The sequence below is a fragment of the Hypomesus transpacificus genome, chromosome 8, assembly GCF_021917145.1.
Source record: "Hypomesus transpacificus isolate Combined female chromosome 8, fHypTra1, whole genome shotgun sequence".
In the NCBI taxonomy this organism is placed as follows: Eukaryota; Metazoa; Chordata; class Actinopteri; order Osmeriformes; family Osmeridae; genus Hypomesus; species Hypomesus transpacificus.
Window position 1 is genome coordinate 13,790,039 of NC_061067.1, and position 20,590 is coordinate 13,810,628.

The 20,590-nt window shown below is 44.5% G+C and overlaps 2 protein-coding genes across 2 annotated transcripts in view; one reads left to right on the forward strand and one right to left on the reverse strand.

The window, feature by feature from the left end:
* Window positions 1–20,590, forward strand: part of slc22a13b (solute carrier family 22 member 13b) — a 126,192-nt gene that overhangs the window by 83,433 nt on the left and 22,169 nt on the right. The window lies entirely within an intron of this gene.
* On the reverse strand, window positions 13,333–16,645 carry LOC124469923. The gene has a single exon (XM_047023466.1). It carries the CDS (start codon window positions 14,744–14,746, stop codon window positions 13,574–13,576), a length of 1,173 nt encoding a protein of 390 aa, XP_046879422.1. The 5' UTR covers window positions 14,747–16,645; the 3' UTR covers window positions 13,333–13,573.

Here is a 20,590-nt window from a genome sequence, read left to right on the forward strand (position 1 = left end):
CCATACCTATTTATTTTGTAGCTACTTGGAAAAAACATCCTTGTCATCTTTTTCTGCCTGGAACAGACGCCTAGGTCTGAACACGGCCAAAAGCACAACATATTTCTGACCCAGATTAAGAAATCAAAAAATGCTGTTCCACTTGTAATGGGTAAATAAAGTATGGTATTGCTGAGTGCTAGATGTAGGTAAAAAGCTTGCTTATCTAGCTAGCTTTAATCATAATGTTTGCAAAAGGATCTTTGTGACTTAACTAATGCTAGTATAGTCAAAGAATGTCTCATAAGGGTGCTTTGGTCACTGAAGGGAAAACTTGGGCAACTCTGACTTACTTTCCTCTTCATAGAAAAAACCCTCCTTATGTCCATCTCGTCTGTGGAACAGTCATGTCTGGAGTCAGATGGCTGGGCGGTAAGGGAGTTGGGCTAGTAATCAGAAGGTTGCTGGATCGATTCCCCACCGTGCCAAATTACGTTGGCCAGGGCACTTCACCCTACTTGCCTCGGGGAACTACTTACTGTAAGTCGCTCTGGATAAGAGCGTCTGCTAAATGTAACTGTAAGTGCTAGCTGCAAGCGCGATGCGTCGATCAAAGAGTATGGGAGTTGAATCTGCGTGCGTGATGCTGTTTGTCTAGAAAACGTGGAGTGGAATTCTATTGCTATGGGTATTCTCCCTACTGATAAAGTGGAACGGATTTGATTGTGAAGCAATGGAAAGATCGCTGGACTATTAGACCAGTCATGCACTAGTATTTTGATCGCAAATGTGGGGGGGTCCAAACGACTTTTTTGGGGGCCCCCAAGTTACATTGCGGCGACACTCATGTCTGTAGATATGGGATCCCCACAAGACTGTCCACTGATAGAGGTTCACAATTCACAGGTCAAATTGTTCATGAACTTTGTAAAGCGCTCCAGATCAACCAGCATTTCCACTGTCACTACCACCCAGTCTGTGGGGGCAGTGGAGAGGCAAAATCCAGGGGCGTCGAGAAGGAGGTCCCAAAGAGCACCCTCCCGGAGATGTTGAAGATGTGAGGAACTGTGGAATCATGTCTCTTTCAGCTCTGAAAGCCGGAGAACCATCTTTTATAGGGCACAAGAATGTAAACATAGATAGTGACAGTCAGATAGTAATTACTTTACAACAGTGTCAGAGAAAAAGATTAACAGTTCCCTACTCATGACCCCTCTCAGACTAGAGAGATCATAGTTGGAGCTGTCCTTGTAGTCATGACAAGGGACGTTTACCCAGTACTTTCTCCTGACGCCGAACATCTATTAACCCTGACACATAGACACAACCTACTCTTATTAATAGCAAGCTCACATGAGAACATACTAACTAGTATCCAATGACTAGTTAGATTAGTGAATATTGTAAGCACACAGGAAATCCCAATTTCTTCCACATCAGTGACCGCCCATTTTAAAGCAAGTAACTCCAGTTTCATGCTACTGTAATTACGGTCATTCTTCTCAGCATGGCGTAGCCTGCAACTAGCATACGCTATCACTCGTTTAGTGTTACCTTGCTCCTGATATAACACTGCACCTAATCCATGCTGGCTGGCATCTGTCTCAACAAAAAAGGGACAAGTGAAATTTACATTTACGCATTTAGCAGACGCTTTTATCCAAAGCGACTTCCAAGAGAGAGCTTTACAAAAGAGCATAGGTCACTGATCATAACAACGAGGTAGTCCCAAACATTGCAAGCAGCCAAAACATGAAGCATACATTGTGAAAAAACTAAACAAGTGCCAAAAGGGAAGACCCATAAGAGCATGCAGTTATACAAGTTACAAATTAAAACAACATGAACCACAAAAAGTGCAGGACTGTACCTGTAGAAGAACAATCAACAGTAAAATATTTCACAGCGAGTACAAGACTTAACTTCGTTATAACTAACCTACAAGAGCAACAAGTCACTCAATAAGAGTCATTGTGATCCTGGAGGAAACTAACATCAGATCCAGCCAAGTATTCCTAAGTGCCGTTGTACTCCCGGTACAAGTGCGTCTTGTGAGCCTTTTCTTGAAGGTGGGGAGACAGTCAGTGTCCCTGATGGAGGTGGGGAGCTGGTTCCACCATTGGGGGGCCAGGCAGGAGAAGAGCTTGTGTTGGGACCGGGCAGTCTTGAGCGGTGGGACCACCAAGCGGTTGTCTGAAGAAGACCGTAGGTGACGGGTGGGGGTGTAATGTTGCAGGAGAGACTTGATGTTGTCGGGTGCAGTCCCGTTCACTGCTCGGAAGGTCAGTACCATGGTCTTGAATCTGATACGGGCGTTGATGGGTAGCCAGTGAAGAGAGATGAGGAGCGGGCTAACATGGGAGCGTCTGGGTAGATTGTAGACCAGGCGGGCCGCTGCGTTCTGAATCCTCTGAAGAGGGTGGGTTGCACATGCTGGGAGACCAGCGAGCAGTGAGTTGCAGTAGTCCAACTGGGAGAGGACCACTGCTTGGACTAGCAGATGGGTGGAGTGCTCAGACAGGTATCTCCTGATCTTCCGGATGTTGTAAAGGGTGAATCTACACGACCGGGAGACTGCGGCAATGTGGGCCGTGAGGGAGAGCTCGTCATCCATGGTAACCCCAAGGTTCCTATCAGAGGATGAAGGGGTCACCGTTGCAGATCACAGGGTGATTGACAGATCGTGGGAGATGGAGGGTTTGGCCGGGAGGATGAGAAGTTTTGTTCTGGCGAGGTTCAGCTGGAGGTGGTGCTCATTCAGGCGGAGATGTCTGCGAGGCATGCCTCAATCCTAGCTGAGATCCCCGGATCAGTCGGGGGGAACGACAGGTACAGCTGCGTGTTGTCAGCGTAGCAGTGGTAGGAGAAGCCATGGGAGGTGATGATTGGTCCAAGTGAGGTGGTGTACAGAGAGAAGAGGAGGGGTCCAAGGACGGAGCCCTGTGGGACACCAGTGGAGAGCTGGCGGGGGTCTGACAGTTTGCTTCCCCAGGAGACCTGGTAGGATCTTTCCGACAGGTAGGATGAGATCCACTGGAGTGCAGTGCCAGTGATGCCCATCTCAGAAAGTCTGGAGAGCAGGATCTGGTGGTTAACCGTATCAAACGCCGCAGAAAGGACCAGCAGAATGATGACGGATGCCCTCGAAGCCGCTCTGGCAGACTGGAGGGCAGTGGTGACTGACAGGAGGGCAGTCTCTGTGGAGTGGCCGGTCTTGAAGCCCGATTGGTTGGGGTCAAGCAGGTTCTGAGAAAGAAAGTTAGACAGTTGGTTAGATACAGCACGTTCAATTGTTTTAGAGAAGAAGGGTAACAGTGATACCGGTCTGTAGTTCTGGAGGACGGCAGGGTTAAGGGAGGGTTTTTTGAGTAGAGGGGTAACTATGGCCTGTTTGAAGGCAGAGGGAAAGGTGCCAGAGGTAAGAGAGGAGTTTCGAACATGGAGCAGAAAAGATATAGGGGGAGATGGTTTGAAAGAGAGTGGACGGGACAGGATCAAGGGGACAGGAGGTGGGGCGATGAGAGAGAATGAGGTCAGAGATCTCTGCCTCGGACAGGGGAGAGAAAGAGTTTATACATTTAGTTGGGTCCGTCGTGGAGGGTGAGAGGGTAGGAAAGGTGGGTTTAGGGAACCGACTGGTAATGTCGGCGACTTTTTTCTCAAAGAAGGAGGAGAAGTCGTCTGCTGTCAGGGTGGAGGGAGGGGGTGGGGGAGGTGGGTTAAGAAGGGTGGAGAAGGTAGAAAAAAGCTTGTGGGGGTTTGAAGCAGAGTTAATTTTGTTCAGAAAGTAGAGGGTTTTAGCACCAGTTATGTGAGAGGAGTGATACTTATCAAGGTCCAGACCGTCTTTGGACTTGCGCCATCTCCTCTCAGCTGCCCGAAGGGTGGACCGTTCTTCACGAATAACATCCGTAAGCCACGGGCAGGAAGGAGAAGATCGCGCAGGCCTGGTTGACGGGACAGAGAGAGTCAAGTGATGCAGTTTAAGTGGTTAACAAGGAGTCTGTGGCAGTGTTAGTGGGATGGGACGAGAACTCGTCGATGGGAGGGAGGGAGGACGTTACAATAGAGGAGAAATGGGTGGGAGATAGGGAGCGGAGGTTGCAGCGGAAAGTTACAAGGGAGGTAGGAGGGGTTGGAGGGAGAGAGACAGAGAATTGGATAAAGTAGTGATCAGAAGTGTGCAGTGGGGTTACAGAGGTTAAGTCAGTGATACAGTTACGTGTCAGGACGAGGTCTAGCTGTTTGCCTGCCTTGTGGGTTGCCGGTGTGCTCAGTATGGTCAGGTCAAAGGAAGTCAGGAGAGACAAGAAGTCGACGGCCTGCGTTCCTTGGAGGTGGATGTTGAAGTCCCCAAGGACTATCAGGGGGGTTCCATCATCCGGGAGAACGCTGAGGAGCATGTCCAGCTCCTCCACAAAGTCGGCTAGCGGTCCTGGTGGGCGATAATGAACAATTAAGCATGCTTTGATAGAATCAGTTAGCATAACATAATGATGTTCAAATGATTTGGCAGTAACAGGGAGTGGTGTGGGTGTGTATTTCATATGTGGGGAAAGAAGCAACCCTGTCCCACCACCCCGCCCGGTTGAGCGGGGTGAGTGAGTGAAGGAGTGGTTGACTGAGAGAGCAGCTGGAGTTGCAGTGTTCTCTGGGCGGATCCATGTCTCTGTCAGCGCAAGGGCATAAAGAGAAGCATGAGATGCTAACGCCGCAAAGTCTGCCTTATTCACAGCAGACTGGCAGTTCCAGAGCCCTAAAGAAAGAGAAAGGGCAGGTGGAGAAGATCTGGATAGGTAGTGAAGGTTAGAAGTAGACCGTATATACTTAGTGACATATCTACGTCTACAGGTAGTGTAATGAACAGGAATGCTAAGGAAACACATGCTAGCTATGAAAATGTTCTAGGTAGGATATAATATAAATATAAATATGAATAGGTTGATACTTGTCAGAAGAGGTGATCCGGCCCCGTCAGCCTTCCTCGGTGGACTCCCGGAGGTAGATCCCTTGTCTTTGTTCGACTGAGTCTTCGTGCACCGAGGCTGCCAGGCGAGTGCCAGCCGCCTTAAATATGCAAGGCGCAGCTGACAATGACCCTAATTATGTAAACAAAGGCCAGGGTCTCACGCAGCGGCAAGTACCCTGAAACTCGATCTCTAGCTAGCTACTTAACGGCCTGTATAGCTGCGTCTCTCAGCTCTATCCAGACACAAGATTTAGCAAAAACACAACACAATACTACAAGTTAAAGTCACTTACTTAGTCAGGAGACAGTCACAATGCACATTCAGTAAAACACTATTCGCTCGAAATCAGCAAAACCCAGTCTGGGGGCAGACGTAAGCTTTTCCTTTAACTGTTCAAAGGCCTGACTGCACTCAGGAGTCAGTGTTTCCCCCATGTTGATTTTACCGGGCCGCCACGGTTAAATTTCTTCCGCCACGGTATCAGAATTAGAGCTGTACAAAATTTTAGGCCGTCATTCAGGCGTGATTGTTAGAGCGCATGTCGGAGAATAGCACAGACGCGCTTCACAGCGCAGTTGAGATTGCGCGTGTGCGTCCTTGAGAACTGAAAGTCGTATAACTTATAAATTATATGTTGTCAGTTCATTTAAGCCTGTTATTGTATTAGTCTATAGTTCTTGCAAATTTTTATTAAGTTAACTGGTGATTTTCGTTGTCTGTATTCTTCCCCTGCTAGCGAAATTGCACGTCTGTTGATTCGATAGCGATTACTGCCCTTGCTCACGTTGGTATTTTAGGTGCATTATTATGCTTAAGTAGCCTAGTTTTTATGAATAAATTGTGGGTATATTGTTATTATTTGCTACAGAATGCTTAGCCTATCAAGATCAAATGAAGCAGACAGTGTACATGCTTCCGAGTGGCCTACCTTAATCTGTAGGCTAGGCCACTGCATTTACAATAAGTTGTTACGTCAATTATTCATTGGCAGCATTTATGCCATTTAGAACATACTGTAAGGTGTCTTTAAGTATGCTAATTGTATTTCTTTAGGGGCTATTACATTACGCTGCTCCGAAATATAGGGTTAGCACTTTGTTTTGGCCGGGGGGGGGGGGGGTTTAGACCTGACCTGCCCCCACTGCTAAAAAAAATCCTAGAGGAAACACTGGGAGTCCACATTGACTAACATATGATTCCCCTTAGTTACTTTCCCTTCACATAAACAATGGTTGACGAGGCTGTGCAGTGGCTCAGCAAGCTGCGAGAAACCCTGAATAAACCTCCTGTAGTAGCTACTGAATCCCAAAAAGGATCTAAGCTCCTTGACTCTGGATGGGACCTCCCACTTCTTAACAGTGGAGATTTTACTTGGATCTGTCCCCACACCCTCTGCTGACACCTCGTGACCAAGAAACTTAACAGTTTTCTGTAGGAAAGCACACTTCTGCAGTTTTACTTTGAGGCCAGTGTCCTAGTCTCCTAAATACAGCTTCCAACCTGTCCAGGTGCTGTTCAAATGTCTCAGAATAAACCAAGTTGTCATCCAAATACACCAGGAGCCGAGTGCACCAGCTGGGCGTAAAAAAGTTGGTCTTAACTCCTACGTCCGTCTTAGCTACGTCCAACTTTGTGATTTGCATTTACACCGAGTGCACCAAGCTTGACAGAACACGGTCGTAGCTACGCCTGGTCTTAAGATGCGCGTCATTGTGAAAATGCGAAAGCTTCGATCGTTGCCAAGCAACACATTTAAGAGCCTAAGCGCACTCTACTACTGCCTAGCATCTCCCTTAAAATTAAGCAATGCAGGATAAAAACCCCAAAAAAAGGCAAATAAAGTCAGCGTGGAAATCAATAACCGATCAAATTTATAATGAATGTGATGGAGGACTGCGGACAGTTGAAGAGGTTAGGAAGAAGTGAAAGGATCTTCTGGCAAGGGCATCGGCATTTAAAAACCCGCCAACCGGGGGTGGTCCTTCACCAAATATATCAGTTTATAGTGGTATTATTATTTATATTTTTGGAGAGGACTCTCCCACCTTGAACGGCTTTGACAGTTCACTGTCAGTTCAAATGGTTGAAGACTCCGACGTTCAGTGCAGCACAGATCACGATATGATAGCTGTCAGTTTGAGTGGTATGTCATTTAGCCTATTCCCACTACAGCTACATTTGTTTGTTTGCAAATCAATAGCTTCATAGTGAGTAGGCTATCGTTAGGCCTATATTGTTTGCATTACGATCAAGTGCTAGCCTATAGACAAATAGCTACAAGTAGTCTACACTGTTGCAATTTTACAGACTCAAACGACACCCTGACGTTGCGTTCACACTGCAGCGGGGCGGGCAGAGCGGGGCGCCGGCTTCCAATTCATTTTCAATGTAACCAGGCGTTGACGCTCGCGTAGGGCATTGTGGGAAGGCGAGCGGGGCGTCGACGCTCGCGTAGGGTATTGTGGGAAGGCGAGCGGGGCGGCGAAAGTTGGATTTTCTGAACTTTATGTAAATGACGAGCGTGAAAACGCCAGCGATGGCCAATCGGGTTGGTTTCTTGTTTCTTGTAACGTAGCAACTGTTGGTCATGGTAAACATTTCTAGGTTTGACAATTTCAAGATGGAAGATCAACTCATCGTATGTGTGTCTTCATACCCAGTATTGTATGATACGTCTATGTTCGATTACAGAGACATAAACAAAAAAAATGATGCCTGGCGCAGGGTTGCTGAGGTTGTCGGCGTCCCTGGTGTGTTGTATTTTGTACTTTAATTCAGTTTCTTCACATTACGTAACTTTCTTCTGTGCTAGCTGCATAGTCTAGCTAGCTCACCCGGCACACGATTGACATTCAACGCTGAAATGCTGGCTGGCAGCCACTCGCTATCCATACAGTGAATGTGTAGTGGCAAGTCATAATCTAGCGATTGATTTGCAGACATTTCGAGTAATATAATAAAAGGTTACACATGTCAACGTTTATGTCTGATGCATCTTTTTTTCCAGCCGGAACAAGACCCGTTCCATAGAGTGCAGGTGGCATTTAATCTTTCACTCGGCCTAAAAAAAGTGTGGAAAAAGATAACCTATTGTGTGCTGTAGATAAGATCATGTCAGATCTAGAATGCGTGTCGGATTTTTGCTTAATGTGTGTAAAAGTTGTATTTTGTCCGCACATTTGCCATGACATTATACGAACTACAACAGTGATTTAAGAGAACTACAGCTCTGAATGAATCTGTCTGACACGCCCCCGAGCGTGGTGCACTTTGGGAAGGCCGGCGGTGCTGAGCGGTAAAAAAGTCTGCAGTGTGAACGCACCGTGAGTGAAGAGGAGAGCCACACAACACAAAAGATGACACAATCCCAGAGGTCCACGCCCACAATTCCCAAACGAAAGAGAGATTTTGCTGAGCTGCAGCGCATACTTCTTGAAAAGGAAATCATTCGTGTGGAGGTCGAGACCGCCAAACTCAAGGCAGAGCATGAGAAGATAGAGCTTCAAAAAGAAAAACTCAAACTAGAACTCAAACTTCTTGAGACAAAATATAACGTCTCAAACGAAGACACCATGATGACATACACCATTCTTTACAAAATACAAATATTTACAACCATATACATATAAATAAGTAATTGCCATTGATAGGCTATTTCTAAGGCCTACTGATGAAGAGATTGTTTGTACTGTTTGTTTCTTATGAATAAGATATAGGATTGAAGAAAACCATTTGAAAACTAAGTTATGAGCACACATAGCCTATGCCTATGGGCCTAGATGTTGTTTATGATATGATTGCGGACTAGTCGTCCACCGATATCTTGGGGATGATATGGGGATGGCAGCCACAGGGTTCTCGTCAGCCTCCAGCACCACTTCTCCTTGCATCATAAGGGGGATTCTCTTTTTAACGCAGATGTTGTGCAGCACCGCAGTAGCAGCAATAACAACACAGACGCGTTCAGGGTGCATTCGCATTTCACTGTGGAGGCAGTGAAACCTAAAAGAAACAAGAACTAAAATCACCATATAGGCTATCAGATCAAAATATGCACCTATAGGTCCTATACTAACCTTTAAAAATGTGTTAGTGCTGCTTAGGCTATTTGTTTTTGCCCGTTAACCGGGCTACTAACCTGCGTTTGAGCACTCCAATGCACCCCTCAACGATGTTCCTTATTTGTGCATGCTTATTGTTATAGGTTTGTTCTTGAGCAGTTCTCGCTGCGATCACCGGTGTCATTAACCACCGTTTCAGTGGGTATCCACTATCCCCAAGGAGAATGCCATTCCCTCTCCCTGCCTCAAATTCCCGATGGCGGGCACTCTCTCGGAGGATGCGAGCATCATGTGTTGACCCAGGCCATCTTGCCACAAGGTCTATAATGGACATATCCGAGTCGCATGCTATTTGTACATTAATCGAATGGTAACCCTTTCTATTGACATATAAATACTCATGATCGGAGGGGGCCTGAATGCGAACATGAGTACCGTCAATACACCCAACAATACCAGGTACCCCAAATTTCGAATAAAAATCCTGCTTGGTTTTGGATGCTTCTTCGTAGGTGGGTAGGTGGATATGTCGCCTAAAGCAGCACTGAAGGGCCAACGACATTCTTGGAATTGCACGTGAAGAAGTCGTTCTGTGAACATTAATCATGTCTCCCATTGTATTTTGAAAGGCCCTGTTTGCAAAAAAACGGAGAGCAATCAGCACCTGCAGGGCGGGGGACAGCGCGGCGTTTCTGTCCGTTGTATGTTGGAGATGAGGGGAGAGCTCCTCGATTAGCCCAAAAATAGCGTTCCTACCGAAATGAAACCTCTCAATGAGCTCATGTTTGGAGTAAATGTCAAGCGGATTCGTGCGATCACGGACGACTCTTTCTCGTCTTAAAGCCCTTTCCATTTGTTGTCTATAAACGAGACGAGCTGCCATCGTTGTGAGAATATTGTCCGATCAAACTGTTATAGGCCTACATTATAATTACCATGGATATTAGTCCGATTTCCCAACTTACGCCGGCTCCCCACTAGGCGTAAAATGTACACCCAGGTGCAGCACATAAAGGGCTTAAGTCTAACTGGTGCACTAGTCGTAACTTTAAGTTAGTCGTAACTTTCAGTTTTACGTCGGACGTAGCGTACGCCCAGGCGTACGCCCAGCTGGTGCACTCGGCTCCAGGAGTATTTGGAAAACAAGGTCACTCATAGTAGCCAGCATAAGTCTCTGAAATGTGGCTCGCCCTTTAGACACCAAGCGGCATCCTAACATACTCAAACAAACCAAACGGTGTGGTTAATGCTGTCTTATGCCTATCTCTCTCATGCATGGCCAGTTGATGATATCCACTGGCTAAGACTATGGTGGAGAAGAACTTAGCACCAGTCAAAGCCTCAAAACTTTCATAAATTCTTGGTAATGGGAAGGCGAAACACTGTCTACACAAGTCAGAACTCCAAGCCCCGTATTCGGCTTCAACCAGACATCCTCATCAGATATGTTCATCACTTGAACCGGAATGGTATGGCTCTCTGAGATGAACAAGGTAGATAAAACAACTAGCCATTCAGGTAACGGTGTGTTCACAGGCTCCAACACCAGTAAGGGGCCATTTTCATTTACAACCCTGAGACCCTTAGCCATAACTGTAGCGACAGATGATGCTGGCACATGGACCGCATCATTACCCGAGACCTTAGCAAAAAAGACCTTGGGCCCTATCTTGCACCCAGCGCAATTGACTTAGTCAACGACGTAAGTGTCATTCCTAGTTTGCACTCGACGCAAAGTCAACTTTTCCTTCCACAGACGCACGTCGAAATGACTTTGCGCTCCCGTGGGCGGTTCAGCGAAAAAAGAGGCGTGTTCTGGCGCAAACGTTCCCTGGTGCTATTTTGCAGTTTCCGAAAAACATTTCCGCCACTGACAAGGAAAAACGTGGTCTAAAGTCAATGGCGTATTATTCAGGACCTATTTTAAGGGCGCAAGCTTGGTCCGTGCGCACTGCTGGCGAGGCCAGGGTCTTCTTTCTGCGAAGCTACGTTACATTGTTTTGATTTATGGCGTGTTATATTTCTTCAATGATAATAAAAAGATTTTCATAAGAAATTTCTATGTAGGCCTATGTGAACTTTATTTGTAACAACTGTGGTAATTTCCTCCCATGACTGTTTAACCGAAGCTAAATTGGTTAGGTTTCTTCTTCCATGCCCATCAGAATCAGAATTCGGTTTATTCGCCATTTAGCCTATGTTACAAAAATACGCAATTTACTGTGGCAGGAAGGTGCAAACAATAAACATATACGGGTATAAATTAAGTACAAAAGTACATTAGTTTAACTAATTCTAAGAACTAAACAATTGAAAAATATAACAATTAAAAAAACAAATATATAGGCCTATGTAAAAATAAGAATAACTAGATAGGGTACAATTTCTGGAGAAATTGTGAGGGTGTGCTTGCGGCTGCCCCAGCTACCCATAGTCTCCTGGTGTTTACATATTTTAAAAAGCATTTAAGTGTATGACTGCAGTTCTGACCATTGTGTTCCCTTGATATTAATTTTGTAAAAATTACATGTATCACTCAGATGGTATCGCTCAGTAGGTAACTTAGTAAATTGTATTCAGATATAAACAACTTGTTGGTTGTCCAACAAGAGGAAGACACAGCATCTGCTTCTTCAACTCCTTAATCCTCTTGAGACACCTGTTGCACCTGGTTATGAGCAGACCCAAACGGAATCTGTGGGTTTTTTCCACTTTTTCTGCGGTAATTCAGACCGAAAATCTGCGGAATAAGTATAGCTTTAAAGAGATTCAACTTTTTTGATATTTTTATTGCAAGATTCCTCATGGGGAAATAAACAGTTAATAAATATGTAATACAAATTATATATACTGTATATTTTTTTTATGAATACATAAATAGAGATTTAACAATGAATTGCAAGGACATAAATATAAATATTACATTTATAAATAAAACACAGAATATATCTACGGTATCTAACAGACATGAAACGACAAACCAATTTACATTTCTTAAATGTTTTTACATTTGATATTTTTAAAATGATTTAAACAAAATGTGTGGTGTATGTTGAAGTGTGTGTGTGTGCATGTTTAGGGCTGAATGCTGTTGAACTTTGCAATTAGCAAAATGTTTACATTTTTCTCAGTGAGGATCCTTTTATGCTGATTAAGAAGCATCTGATAATGCGAAAAAACTCTCTCTACGTCTACTGAGGTAGTGGGGAGGCAAAGATGGATGGCTGCTATGTTTGCTAAGACAGGCATTCTGTCCTCTCTAGCTGCCCACCAGTCCACTGCACTAACTCCTCTGGCATCTGCCTTGTCAATGCCCATGTATCTGTGCCACTCTTCTGCAGACACCTGGGGCCTCATGTATAAACTTTGCGTACGCACAAAAAGCTTGTGTACGATGGTTTTCATGCACACTTTGTGATGTATAAAGATTTACTTGACGTGAGAATGTGCGGGCCGTCACGGAAACTTTTGAGCAGACGTGAGAATGTGCGGACCGTCCGCTAAGTCTTGTCTGGCTCTGTAACATGGCGAATTCCAACTGAAAAGTGCAGAGACTCACCAAATATTACAAAATAAAGTTTCCACTAGTACGTTTATGACGTTGACTATTCAATAAACATAAAAATAAACGTTTGATCATTAATGTGGATGATCACATGAAAATGCCAAAACCCAAAACGGGAAATGCTATATAGCCTTCTGTTTATACCGCCACCACTTAATAACTTCTGTTAAACTTGAGGCTGTCAAACGAACAACAAAATCATGCTGTTACGATGCGCCACCACTCGTTTCTTCATTTAAAGTTTTATATCGGACCATTTCTTCTTAATTTCTGCCATGGTCCGGTTCTCTGAACCCACAGCATTGATGGCCCTATAATAATTATGATAATTGTATTTGTAATGCACTTTACATTTAGCTAAATCTCAAAGTGCTGTCTTTTGTCACTAGTACCTGATGACAGGCCGCCAAACAGGACACATTTTCTCGCCTCCACCTCTGTTGTCAGAACCACGATCTCACAGTCACCGTATTTCTTCAAATAAACGCTGCAGCGTTTAACGTTCATTTTTGGTGCTGCGTTTCTTGGAGGGCGGCGTTTCTTCGAATAAATACGGTAATTCAGACACGAAATGACCTCAGGAGCGCATTTATAGTCCATCTGCATATTAATTTATGGGAGGAGGCAAGGCGGGGTCAGTGGCTCGTTCACGTGCGGTCAATCTCACGTTGATTGTGATTTATAAAGGAAAGGTGCCCAGGACCTGGCGTACGACCGGTTTTATACATGTGAATATTTTTGTGCGTAGGTACTTTTCGAGTTTTGGCCGTACGCCATCTTCTGGTATGAAAGCTGCGCAATCCTTTATACATGAGGCCCCTGGTTCAGAGAGGGGATAGCCTCAACGTGGTCCTCAATGTCCTGTCTTGCCCCTATCACCTGGGCTGGATCAAGGACGGTTAATGACCTGAACAGGTCAAGGCAGGGGTGCTTCTCCAGCACGGTGAGCAGCCTGGTGGAGCATGCTGCCAGGGCAGTCTGGAACAGCTCACGGCAGGTCAGCCTGTCTTCCTCTGGCAGCTCCTGCAGCAGCTCTTTGGTATGTGGGCGCCAGTCGTCTGCTCCTGCTGTTCTGCCATATTCAAATGCATTTGCAGGTCCTCCAGCTTGCTGGCGATGGTTTGTGCCATGGGGACAGAGGTCTTCTGCAGCTTGGTCAGCAGAGAAATTAATTCACTGCTGTGTTCCACAATGAACACTGCCTGGGCTTTCAGCTGGGCCTTTTGTTCCTCCAGCAGGTCCTTTACACACTTCGCTGTTTTTGGTAGCGTAGCAGTGAAGTCGCTGACAACATCCATGTACTCAGCCAAGTACTCTACAGCATGTACCCAGGAGCCCCACCTGGTCTGGACAGCATAAACAGGCATTACAGAAGAGTGTCCCTTCTCTAGCATGAATGCTCTAAGCTGCAGACGACGCTGAGGTGCCTGACAGAACACCTTCTTCACCAGAGCACAGAGCCTGTTTACCTCACCAAACACTTCCGGAAAAACCTCCAGCACCAGGTTAATGAGGTGGGCAAAGCAGGTTATATGTCTGGAGTTTGGAAAGAGACCTTCTAGGATGCAAGTGAAGGCCTTCTTCATATAGCTAGCTGAGTCACTCACAAAGGCCCAAACTCTGTTGAAGTCGACTGCAAAGTTGTTGAGACAGGAAATGACAGCCTGGGACACAGTGGTGAAGTTGACTTTTTCAAAAAAAGCCAGGTCTGCTACAACAGCTCGCTCACCCACTGGTTGGAGCAGGATGGCCAGTGCACATCTACCACAAGCATCTGTGGTCTCATCAAGGACAATGTAGATGTCCTTTCCGGCTACAGCATCTTTGATGTCCTGCTCATATTGCGGATAAAGCTCTGGCAGGTCCTCTGTGCGCAGGTGGGAGGGTGCTGGAATAGACCCACCCTGCTTGCAGTGTTTTTGCAGAAAAGTTGACAATTTTGGGGCCTTTTCAAGTGGTATGTCTGCCTCAATTAAGGTTCTGGTAAGGTCCAAGATGAATTCCTTTCTCTCTGCTGTAGAAGGGGTCTTTGCCAGACAAGAAGCCAGTGTTCTTGTTTGAACAAAAAAATAAAAGAGAAAATCAAAGTTATTAGAATGGCCATAATTTGAGCTCATCAACATGCTTATGAAGTGTCTGAGCAGTGAGGACCCAAAAACAGACACGCACATATAGGCTACTTCTCTACAGACTTTTATCAGTGGCGTAACTATAGGGAGTGCAGGGAGTGCAGCTGCACTAGGGCCCGTGGCGAAAGGGGGCCCGTCCTCGATCTCAAGTGAGAACTCTACCTGAAGAACTGACCGGGCCCCTCGCTCCTCGTAAATCACAGAAAGTTTAACATATGATCCAGTCCGATCAATTCTTAAACATTTCTCAATTATGGTGTCAGTTATTTTCAGCTTCCCAATAAAAATTTTCAGTCTTAACAACAGCAAATAATTATCTTTGCCTCATTTGCCTTTTGCTTAATGAAACAAATTTCGTTTTTATTAAGTAATATTGTCTGGGTAATATGTTGTCAAAGATTCTATAGCCCACCCACACGTTGTGATCGTTTGCCATCCTGTTGTGTTGCATTGCGTTGCGTGTTGAGTAATTGCGGTAAGTAGGCTACCCCATGCCCTTCATTCAAAAACACAAAAGTGGCTGCAGGAAGCGGCACGAACGCAAAGAGCAGGATGAAAGGGTGGCAAAGCTGGCATAATTATCTTCATTTGGATTTGTGGCGAGGTGTTCAAGAGGACGCTACGTCTGACCCCCAGCCCAACAGCAATGAGTGAAACTCAGCCAGCAGGGTAGGCTAACGTTTACTGTCTGGTATAGCCCATTGAATGCATTTAGACATGGCTATCAAACGTCATTAAATGCACGTATAGGCATAAAGCAACAGCCAGGTTAGATATTGAAAACAATGTGCAGGATGTTGTTGTAAAATAGCTAGATAGGCTAAACGTTAAGCCAGCATATCTAGCCAACAAAAATAAAATCAAACATTCACCAATCAATTCACAATGTGTATTGTAATAAGCAGTGTTGGGAAAGTTCACTTTCTACATGAACTAGTTCAGTTCATAGTTAATAATTCAAAATGTTGAACTAAGTTCAAAGCTCCAAATAATGAACTAGGTTAGTTCAGTTCTTTTTTTCATTATGTGGCTGCCGTCTGCAATACCGCTCTCTGCCTCTACGCAATTCGGCGTTCTCACACTTGCCAGGCATAGACAGTAGAAGAAAGAAAGAAAGCACACGCAGCGATTGACAGGTTGGGCAACCCTGGACACAAGACTGTTAACGGTGTGTCTGGAAGTCTCTAGAAATCTGGCACCTTATTAAACGAAATAAAAAGAGTGAACGTGCCATTCACAGACACCAGAATTAATGCGTCCACTGCACAGTATGTTCATCAGGCAGTAGCCTAATACAGTAGGCTACGTTCAGTTCACGTTCACCAAAATTATGAACGACTTCATTAACGTGTTCAGACGCAACACTGATAATAAGTACATTTCCATGCGCCTCGCTAAGCTCAACACTCAATCATTTCGCCTGACGATAGGTCGGTCAAGGGGCCCGTTGGTGAGATCTGCACTCGGGCCCGCCAAGTCATTGTTACGCCGCTGACTTTTATATATGGGGTGGCCAAGGGGTGGCCAGCACTGGGTTGCACCAGCTATGCATACATTCAAACGTAGCCTAGTTTGAACGTATCTACTAATTTAGGTCGGAGTTTACGCGCTACTAATATTTAAGCGTTGCACCAACTTAAAAAGTTCCAACGTAGTCATAAGTTACAACTTAAATCTTACACCTAGCCCTTAGTGGGTGTAAAGTCCTCCGTAAAATAACGGTTGGAATGGCGCATCGTTTTGAAAGGTGGGATCATTTGGAGGACGAGGAGGAAATGATAATAATGCCTGTTTTGCGTCGGCAACATGTTCTTCGCAATAGGTTACACCCCTTAGACATATGACGACTTTGATTTAAACTCGCGCTTTCGTTTTCCAAGAGCGAAGATACAGACAATTACCGATCTGCTAGCTGCAGACTTGCAGCACGACTCCGACAGAAACGGGTCCGTCCTTACAAGTGTGCCTGGCATTACGCTATTTCGCTACGGGCTCATTTCAAAACTTGGTTGGGGATTCAATTCAAGTGCATAAATCTACAGTTTGTAGAGCAATTAGAAAAGTCGCACTATCATTGTGTAAGCGCTTGAACGATTATGTAAAGTTTCCAACTCAACCTGAGCCACAAAACACGACCCGTCAGAAACTCCATCAGATAGCCGGTTTCCCTGACATACTTGGCTGTGTAGATGGCACCCACATCAGAATTAAGGGACCCAAAGAAAACGAGAATGACTTTGTGAACAGGAAGGGATACCACTCGATCAACACACAGATTGTATGTGATGCTGACCTTGTAATTACAAATACAGTGATAAAATGGCCAGGGGCAAAGCATGACAGCTTCATCCTCAAGCAATCTAGCCTTTGGAGAGATTTTGAGGCTGGACGATACCCCGGCAGGTTGCTAGGAGATTCAGGGTATCTAAACCCAGCAAGTGTCAGTGAGCAGCGCTACAATTCAGCACACACCAAGACCAGAAATGTGGTAGAGCGGTGCATAGGTGTTCTGAAGAACCGATGGGCCTGTTTGCACAGAGGTATCCAGCTATATTTTATTCTAACTTCATTGCCTACTTAATTTTAAGCACTGCAGGCTCTGGATCCTCACATAGCCTTTTATGTCCCCAAATGAATACCTACATGCCTTCCTTTTGTCATAGGCATCTTGATGGAGCCTCACAGAGCTGCCGCTGTAGCTGGTGCCTGCATTGTCCTACACAACATGGCAATGATGTGTAAAGTACCACTGGTGGAGGAAAGAAATGCAGATGATAGGGGTGACATAGACATTCCCTTCGGCGAGGACAACCTACCAACTGAGGCTACCACTGTCCGGACCTATCTTACTACATCCTACTTTGGATGAGCTGCTAATAAATAACCTCCCAGGGGCATGAACAAAAACTGTATATTGCAATACATTTATTAGGTATAGGCCTACTGCAAAACAAGAACACGATAGCTAAAAAATAATTCTCCAAATATTTGAAATAAGAAACTGCACAAATAAATAATAATTATCAATAAAAAAATATAATAGAAATTGTAAAATATTATAATTTATCCATTTATTCTGCCCCAATTAGAGTTGTCTGAATGCTATGGCTCATTTGAAAGTGTGATGACGTATCCCTTTGTTTTAAGATCTTCTTTTAGTGTAAATATTTCTATGTTCAATTTGAAGCTCAATTTTTTCTTTTTCTGCTTGTATCTTTTCTGTTTCCTGTTTGAGCTTTTCAATTTCCGCTTTAAAGAGTTGACATCTCAGTGTGTCAATATTTTCCACGGTGCAAGGAGTAGGAGGCCTTCTGTTGCCTTTAGCACGCTTGGCTGCTGGTGGTAGGTGGGTGTTGGAGCCATCCTGAGGTGTCTCAAGCAGACATGTTTCTGCAGGTGGGGAGAGAGGTTGTTCGGCTGTATGAGGGGAAGGTGGTGCTGGTGTTGGTGCGAGGGCTGTTGCTGGGAGAGATTTTGGGGAAACTGGTGCCGGAGCATCTTCTGCTGTTCCACTCTCAACCCCACATGAAATCCCAATTACTGAGGGGGAGTCCTCACCAACAATGTCCAATAAAAGAGAGGAATATGGTCCCATGTCTGGCTTTGGTCCACCTCCTGTTGGGACATTTCGTGGAAAGTCCTCAACGGCTTGCATCTTTAAATAACTCCACTTCTTTCTAACTTCCTTGACATCCCTGTGCTCCACTCCTTTCGAATTGATGGTGTCTGTGATGTCCTCCCATATTTGTTGTTTCACTTTATTTGTTACAAAGGTGTTAAATTTGGATTCTAATGGTCCTTTGTTTAATTTATATTTTGAAAGCAGGATGAGGATTTCTTCATGGGTGAAGTTTTTCTTTCTTGGCCTACGGTCAGACATTGCCAAATTCCTGAAACAGCACAAACTAATGTGTCAACAGCATTAAACTGTTATTAAACTAGATTAACTAAGGTAACTTGACTAACGTAACATTTTGACGGTAACATTATATTGTTGAAGAGCAAATATAACCCCATTTTGGATTAGATAGCTAACTTTAAACAATTCTAATTGATAGTAACAGTTTGCCAGTGTAGGCCATCATTGTGTTTTTGTTATAATGTTACAATTTCGCCTGCCCAGTAATAGAATACAGTAACTACAGCAGGCTACTACTAGTACAGCTTGTTACAACTGTAACTAGTTAGCTGTTGCAGCTAGTTACCGTTATGAACCCTGGCCTGATATCTTAAGAGTTGACGGTTTCACTGATCCCCACTCGTCTTCACTGTGTTGCACTAGCTGTTTACATGAAGATTAAGGTAGTACTCTAGTTATCACCTAACAATTTTTCCTAGTTGACGTAGTCTAGATACCTTTTTTTTGTTGTTTCGTGATTATCGTTTTGCCGTTAGCCTTTTGTAGATGCGTAGCTAAGTGTTCAAACTGATAGATGGGTACGAGAGACATGTTTGAAGTGCACGTTCTTGCCTACAAAAACTATCACGGTCACATTAAAAACAACAGTAAACACAATGAATGACAACACAAGTACTTTATTTCCGAGATGATCATTGCATAAATGAAAGAGTGCCTACCACAGATGTACGTTAAGTTACATCGTTAGCTTGTACTAAGTTAGCTGAGTAGCTAGTCTATGAAACCCACCTAGCGTTATCATTTGTCAGCTGTTTTCATAATATTTGTTGACAACACGGTACTAAACACTGAATCAAGAATAGTGCTTATCACTGATTGGCCACAGAACAATAAAACGTCACTTTCCGCGACATTATTTAGGTTAGTGTCGACTTTATGCCAGTGTACCTACGATGAAACGTACGTATCCGTGGTGCAACCAAACATCCTCTCAGCTTTAGTATCAAACTAACTAGTTTAAACGTATCGGTTAGTATGGACTTTGCACCCTAGACTAAGAAAGAACTTACGCACAGCTGGTGCAACAGGCTGCAGGGCTACTTCAGGGGATCCACAGACCAAGACCTGAACATGTGTGTGTAACCTTAGCCTGGCATCTAAGCAGTTATTATTAGGAATTATTCATATGATCACATCGGAGAGGGCGTTCAACATCGGAGAGGGCGTTCCCTGTGTCCATCTCTGTGAAAACGGAGTAGGCCTAGTAGCCTATAATTCGGCCTAAACTCGGTAGGATGCTCTTAATGAAATCTGCTAGATCAAATTCAAAATAACTGATTTAATAGATATACAGTAGCCTAGGCTACAATTAAAATAAATAGTTATGCTTACCTGATCCGCTAGCCTTCTTGTTCTTGTGTCGGAGCGACCGAAGATGTTCCACAATTGTCTGACGGCGAATATATTCAATTGAGTGCTGACAGACTTTACAAAAAAGTTTTGATCCATCTTCATAAAAGTCGCCTGAAAACTCCCTGGCCCTGTCTCTTGCAGTTATTTTCGTTGATAAGTGTTTCCTTCTCAATTCTTCTGGGCTGAATCTCGGCATTTTGGCTGACGTTTAAAAAATAGAGCCGTAATGAGGTGAGAAGCTCATTTACATTTAGCCTCAAACCAATGCATTCTATTTGAAATTCCGCGGGTTTTCGTCGGAATTCTGCGCCCGCGTATTCCGTTTGGGCCTGGTTATGAAGTTGTAGGCTATGGGACGGTTTTAACAATGTATTTGTTACCATTCGTATTGTTGATCAGCAGAGAAATAGTTTGCCAAAGACGTTGAACTTCATAGACTGAACATTATTTAGGCTTCAAATCATTTGACGTCTCTAAGCAACAGAGTACGCTGGGGTTGAAAAGTTACCGGACTACTTGCGGAGTGCTACGAAAGCATAGAGTTAATATAACTAGAGTAAGCTACTTTTGTCTTCCAAGATGGCGTCCCCATTCATTTCTATGAAAAGTGCTCA

What these genes read in the sequence shown, in the direction of transcription:
- LOC124469923 (XM_047023466.1), bottom strand. Translation starts at nt 14,746, where the DNA reads ATGTGCGTGTCTGTTTTTGGGTCCTCACTGCTCAGACACTTCATAAGC.